The sequence below is a fragment of the Hippichthys cyanospilos genome, chromosome 7 (assembly GCF_059441005.1).
Source record: "Hippichthys cyanospilos isolate Australia breed blue-spotted pipefish chromosome 7, RoL_Hcya_1.0, whole genome shotgun sequence".
Classification (NCBI taxonomy): domain Eukaryota; kingdom Metazoa; phylum Chordata; class Actinopteri; order Syngnathiformes; family Syngnathidae; genus Hippichthys; species Hippichthys cyanospilos.
Window position 1 is genome coordinate 19,094,092 of NC_142375.1, and position 7,332 is coordinate 19,101,423.

Genomic DNA, 7,332 nt, shown 5'->3' on the forward strand with positions numbered 1-7,332 from the left:
ACTGACAAATGTTTTTTGTTTGCATAATATCACTTGATCAAGTCTGAACAAAATGAAAGAAATCATGGATCATTCCTGCTGATATCATATTGGAGTAATATCAGGATCAGACAGTACTCTACAGCAATATCTGTCAATTCAAGTCAAGTTTATTTCTATAGCCCTGAATCACCGTTGTCTCAAAGAGCTTCACAGGTGAAAAATAAGTCATCCAAAACATCATAAATACGCAAAAGCATTCCTAAACAAAGCTCACAGACGGGGATGTAAAAACTTAAAAAAAAAACAAAAAAAACATCTGGGGAAAATAAGAAACCTTCATAAGGGACCGCAGGTGGGAGGAGCCCCCTTGCAGGCTCAACAGGTTGCACTAGATGCCCGGTGCTAAAAATAACACTGTGTCATATTAGGCAGGAAGTCTCCTGTCCAAATCTCCTGTTGTTTTCCTCTTTATCAGACAATAAGTCTTAAAAACTTGAAAAATCCCAAAATAAAAACGTGAAAATCTTAACATTTCGAAGTGATTTTACCTGACATGTTTTGGCATTATGGCAGAATGTCCAGTACAAAGATGCCTTGACAGCATGCTTGTATCCTATCAGAAATGTGAAAATTTGCTTCAGGGCACCCCTAGTTTGAACTCAACAGAGCACGTTCTAAGAAATGACCCTACCTGGACTAGATACTCTAATCCAACACATTTTATGATCCAATGAAACCATTTTAAAAGGTTTGTTTGGCACTAACGCAGGCCTAAAAGAACACCATGCCTACTGTAAAGCAAGTTGGGGAAAGCTTCATGCTTATGTTGGTTATTCTTCAGCAGAAATTAGGACCTTGGGCAAGCAGAAGGATATTATGAACGGATCAAAATGTTTTCAAATGATTTCTCCTTGCCTCGTTTCCAAAATCTGGCTTTTGAACAGGAGGGTGTCATTTTTTGTAAACACGGTCTCGGTTTAAGAGCGGTATATATTGTCTTGGGCATTAAAAAAGCTGGAGCTGTTTATTTTAGAGCGGCGCTGTACTCTCGGTGATTATAGTGTGACCTCTCACCGCGTTGCCGTGCCGCCATCAATTGTGCCTTTTCCATCTCCAGCATGGTGACAGCGAAGGCTTTTTTATCTTCGCCCGTCTCCAAGGCACTCAGGAAAAGCGGGCGGGCGCATGGAGATAATGGATCTGTCAAGTGGGCAGGTCATGTGGCCGCTCGTCCGCCGCCATCTAACAGGCTCCGCAGATTAGGCAAATGATTTGGACTGTCCATCACGACGTCACGTGATTGTGACAAGCAGACTCTTTCTTTTCACCTGTGACTGTTTCCTCATGTGTAAATTATTCGAAACTCCTCGGCAACAGCTCGGATTTGATATTCTCACTCTGTGCCAATGACTAACTTCATTACTTCCTTTTTATGTTTGCCTCTGATAATTTCACTTTCCTTCTGTTGTTCTTCACCGAGTGCAAAGTTTGAATCGAAGTAAGAAAATGGAGAGTAGAAAATAGGTGTCTAATTTATTCAGGCACATTTATGGATTTTTTTTTTTTTTTAGGGCGTTTGACAGACAGCTCTGAAAATGCTTCTTCTGACTGTGCTGGCTGTTTAACAGAGGAGAGAAGGTGGGGGGGAAACAGTGGAAGCTCAATCATTTGTCATGTGTGAAATGTGTCAAGAAATCACATCATGGCAAGAATCAGAATGTGTTTTTCGGCCTATCAACTCAGAATACTTGACAAATAAATTCCTTTTCTGCATTGGTGCTCCAGTATGCTCCATTGTTTCCCTGCTCTAGATATGCCTCAACGTCTGGAGTAGCTGTGCGGTCCCATTCATTTGGTATAAGTGATCGTATAGGTTTGGACTACTGAGCAATCGTGACGACGCTTGTTAATGACACATTCAACTCCGTATGAAACTGGCTTCAAGCTCCATACATGCTTTCCCCACTAGTTAGGAACTACTGGGGCAAGCTAAGCGTTAAGTTGGGGCGCATGAGCCGTAATTGGCTAGCTATCACGGCTAAACACAACTACGGCTCGTATAATCAATTCATCTTAAACCTTGTTGGCGGGAAATCAGGGTACGTTCACATTTGAGGGCTTAAAGCGGAAAAGAAAATGGGTGGGTTTAGGTAGGTAGGTATGTATGTAGCTAGCTAGCTAGCTAGCTAGCTAGCTAGATAGATAGATAGATAGATAGATAGATAGATAGATAGATAGATAGATAGATAGATAGATAGATAGATAGATAGATAGATAGATAGATAGATAGATAGATAGATAGATAGATAGATAGATAGATAGATAGACGGACGGACAAACTACCTACTAAACATGCTCCTTCTGCTCTACTGTACAAGGCACAATATACTTAGATATAGGAGATGTACAGCATGTATACACACACACACACACACACATACACATAAATATATATATATATATATATATATATATATATATATATATATATATATATATATATATATATATATACATACACACATATATAAACATACATGCATGGGTATACTGTAGACATACCATTTGGATGTAAACAACAGCATAGGAAAATGTTGTTACACAGTAAATGAAGGCATGCTCAATTATAGTTATACTCATTGGGTTTTTTTTTCATTTGACTGCTTAATATTCATGGGCCAGAAGTAATTTTCTCACAACTGTTTATAGTATTTATGACTTTGCTACCGTGCTACCGTGCATTCATGAGAAACCGTGCGTTCTGACTTTAGGAATTAGGAATTTGGACCAAAAGGTACGTTGTCATAAAAAAGCCCTCCAGTCCATCTTAGAGAAACAGCCACTTTACTCAGCATACCTGAAATCCAACTCTACTGTAAATAATTCATAAAGTGACTTTATATCCTGCTACCTGTCATGTAACAAATTGGCTGGTTGAAATATCATTTCTCACAGGAAGTTGAACACTGCCGCAAATTTATTGAACCGAATGCTATTAGCACATATGTCCCTGCGTCCAATTTTATTCCTCATTACATTTCCGGAGTGAAGACTGACGGGGGTCCCGTTCCCCATATTCTTCCTTAACTCTTTTTTCCTCTCTCGATGTCAAGAACAACCGCAGCTTGTTTTATAGCAAAGTATATTTCCAAGAGGAACGTTTACTGTGGGAAAACACAAGCTGATAAAAAGAGACAAACACACAAAAAAAGCAAACAGACACTTTACGACCCGAGTCTTATCGGTAAAGTCTAACTACGCCCCTCTTACCAATCCTTCGAAAGCACCCAAGGGAACACTTCCCGCTGACAGCCGTAACAAGGTGCCGTGCGTGTGTGCCAGTGCGTATAAGTGACAAAAGATGCCAAAGGATACAACCCCGTAAAAGAAAATCTAATTAAAAGTCTATACAGCCACTAGGGACGGAGCACGAGCCGCCTCTCTCCAACGTCTCATCTGAAGGACTTGCCCGACGATGTAGTCCATCATCTCACTCCCGCGGAGATAAAGAGGGATGTTAGGGGAAAGCGGGATGATAAAATAATCCCGGGAAAAGTTGGCGGATCCTGCGAGGCCGATTTCATCCCGCAAGTACGGCGGAGCCTCGCCCCAAAAGTCATACCAAGCCGAGTTGAAACAAAATCGTCAGGAGAGAATCGAAACTTACAAGGGGCCTCCGGCTGCTCGTCGTTAACATTTCACCTCGCGGTTCGAAAATTCTGCCTTGGCTTCCTCCCGCATTCTAAAAACATGCATATTAAGTTCATGAAAGTCTAAAATGATCCGTCAAAGCTGTATTCTGCCTTTTGCCCCAAATCAATTTGGACGAACCGCAGTTGTAACTTCATGAAGACAAGCACTAGCATAAAATGAAAGGATGCATGCTAAAAATTAATAGTATAATAACTAGTATGACCAGGAAAGCTGCTTTGTAGATTTATGCAAAATACAAGTTGCGCACCAGTCAGCTGAACCACATGATTACGTCCATGAAAGTTAAAAATAAGTAGCATATTTTCCGTAAAATAAGGCGCAAATAAAAGCTTTTGATTTTCTTAAAAATGTAGTGTGTCATACAATGAGTCTTGTGTGTACAAAATCTGTACAAATCTTATTGTGCAGCCAAATAGTTTGATTTATATAAATCTTATTTATGTTAAAAGCTAACACATTAGCTTAGAATTGGAATTTTCAATGAGGGTTGGACACCTTGGAAACCTATTGTTGCAGAACAATACTGAAGACATAAATCGTGAATAGGTATTAATACTGGAATTATTTTGTACATGAAAATAACGGTAACAGAATGTGTTTATGAAGCTCAATGAAAAACGTGATATTTTTTTACTTTTCAAGATGCCACTTTTGGTTGAAATTTAATACATTTTCCAACACACGAGTGCTTATTTTTAAATTAAAAATACCACTTAGAGAAGGAAAACAATTGCCCGATGCTTCATGAAGCTTCAGTTGTCCACATCACTAACTTTGTGTATATTTGGTATTTTCTCTGTCAGTTTTATGATGTGAATGGTGCTTTCTGAACTTGAATGACATTTAATTTACAGCTGTGCATTAGAATTAATCATTTGAATGTCTTGGCTTCTTACTGTGTTTGCGACCATTTGAATGCAAATTTGCTTCAAACATTTGACTAGTTTTGTATCTGGAACTGAGATGGTACTATGCGCAGTTTCGAATTTACAAAGAACCCAATACGTCTTCTTCGAATGTTTTCAACCAAAAAAAAGCTAATCTCTTGACCTCCGCTGTACAAATGAGACACAAACACAGCACTGAACAAAACCTTGAATATTTCAAATTGTCAACAAACAAATATATTCTTCTTTTCTTACCCGAGATGCTCAAATAGACAGCGGGACTGGTCACGTTATCGCCCGTCATCTCGTTGACGGCCTCCACGTGGTATCGTCCCGCATCGGCGGCGGTAGTTGCCAGGACGACCAGCTGATTATCCAAGGAGATGGCGCTGCGAGGGACACGCGTAGAGGCTTTTAGAAAACAACACAAAAACAAAATCCAGGCAGGTGCATTGTTCAAACTTGACTCTGGAGAGAAGAGAATTTGGCCCGTTCAGAACTCGCAAAGCAACGATTGAATCAGATAGGAATGAGGATTGAGCCAGCCTTTTTCATTTGAAGTGTCTGTTTGTCCTCCAGCTTATTTAACATTATTTCTCCCCACAAACTAGCTCCAATCAATACTACACGCAAAAAAAAATAATAATAATAATCACAGCAGACTTCATTTTCAGAGGAGCTTCTTCCAAAATGATTTTGGAGCATGTTGTGCCACAGAGCAGTTGGACATTTTTCATCTGGAAGCATGTTGTTCTGGGAAGGGGCGCTTGCTAGTCCGAAAGCCAAACTCATGCTTTTAATGAAGTTACTTGTATGTTTAGGGCTGAAAAACCCGATATTTTCGGGGTAAATATGAGCTCTTGCTGTAGGACAAGATCAATATTAGAAAAGGCAGAAGAAAGCATATTAAAACATGATGACTGCCTTATTTATTCCATCTACTGTATACTGTCTTCTGATAAGTACGACCCTGAGAGACGCACTCAGGATTTTAGGCCACATGAATAACGCATCAAATGGGATAAGATATGCAATGCGCAAAGTGAAAATAGAGACTATAGACAATCTTTTTTGAAGAAGAAAACAGAACATCTGTATGCATTGTTGGCAAGGGTTAGTGACATTGTGAATGCAAAAACTGACTGTTTGGGAGACCTTTTCACGGGTCAATATACAGTACCAATCAAAACTTTGAAGACAACTTTATATTTACATGCTTTCAAGCTCAATAACCTTTTAATGGCCAGACTAAGAAATTCTTATCTAAGACTTTAAAAATAGCCTACCGCGTATATCCAAAAATACTTTGGGATCATTTTCCTACACATCATTCTTACAGTATTTTAATGAAAACAATGGCACACTCCTGGTAGTGTGATAAATAAATTGCTGTGCCATACTTAATTCAGACAAGTTGCCCCCATCTGGGTGAAATTTCAGCTCCATTGTGTCTTCTTTCAATGCTTTCCCTTTGATGCGGAAGGCCTTTGATGTAAAGGTCTAATCGAGCCGAGGAAATTTTAAACAATGAAGACACGCTGAAATAGAGTTTGTTTCCAAACTTTTGATTGGTACTGTAAGTTCCATACGATTTATTCAACCTTTGCCAGCATGAATCGATAGCATAGCGCGTGCAACTGAAGCACCGGAAGCTCATTAAGAAAACAATTAAAATGTAATTAAGCTATCAGTGGGCCACGGCGTCTATAAATCGAGGATTTGGTTCTTTCGTTAGCAACGGATTAAAGCGTTCCAGAAGAGGGTGTGAAGAGTCCGTGACAATCCCCAGCACCTTGTGAAGGACACTAGATAGGCGGCAGAAAGCGTGCGGTGATCTCGACAGATCTCCTGACGGCACTCTACCGAGCTGTAGCGTATCTGTTAGGGCCGCTGTTATTACAGCTCCCGCGCCAAGAAGTAGTGAGGCAAGTGGCCGAACGATATGTCAAAAACACTCTCCGCTGCGCTTCTTTAGTAGCAAGAGGGTACGGTTAAGAGGGAGCGTTTCGTCTAAAAGCGCAGTCTTAGCTGGAACTTGTCTTAGCAGGCCATTCTGCGAAATATCCGTTCTGAGAATTTTATAGTCGTCCACGTTTTCAGCAAGAAATAAATAAATAAAAGCTAAAAAATGTATGATAGAGCGTGGACGATGAGTCGAGGTATACAGCTGCAAAGAGTCACATTTTGCACAGATTCGAGGACTAGAACATTCAGACATCATCCATGATTTAGCGGGAACAAAATAAGTGGAACTTAGATACATGATAAATCAACTAATGCAGAGGAAAGTGTGAAAGGAAAGTGTACAGTTAATCAGAATTTAGGCACCTTCATTGCCACATTAGCGTTGATGCTAGCTGCGGTTAGCTTGTTAAAACATGCCAGCACTGAGCCAGTAGAGTTTTGTTTAAATGAAATTTGGTTGAACATTTTGGTGTTTTACCCTATCAGGCTCAAATTAAGTTTCAGCAGATTTTTTTATGAGCCATTTTTGGGTTGAAACGCAATGGTTAATTCTGTTTTGTTCTGTCAGTGATACAGTATACTTCAACGGAGAGTGACATTCCTGAAGCAAAAACGCTGTGTTCATAAATGTTGTTGATAATATACGACCGTCTCCCATTTCTTCAACCAAACGACACACTAAAGACGCTAGGAATTTGCTAAAAAGTACATCTGAATGAGTCTAAAACTGATTCACAGACAAGCATACTTGCTAAATACAATTTTTAACAAACATGGGTATGGG

General features: G+C 39.7%; 1 protein-coding gene across 1 annotated transcript in view; it reads right to left on the reverse strand.

Annotated features, from left to right (window-relative positions):
- Positions 1 to 7,332, reverse strand: part of sdk1b (sidekick cell adhesion molecule 1b) — a 276,164-nt gene that overhangs the window by 137,996 nt on the left and 130,836 nt on the right. The window contains exon 5 of the mRNA XM_088419820.1: positions 4,839 to 4,972. Coding sequence (XP_088275946.1) covers positions 4,839 to 4,972 — 134 coding nt within the window. The remainder of the gene's footprint in view (positions 1 to 4,838; positions 4,973 to 7,332) is intronic.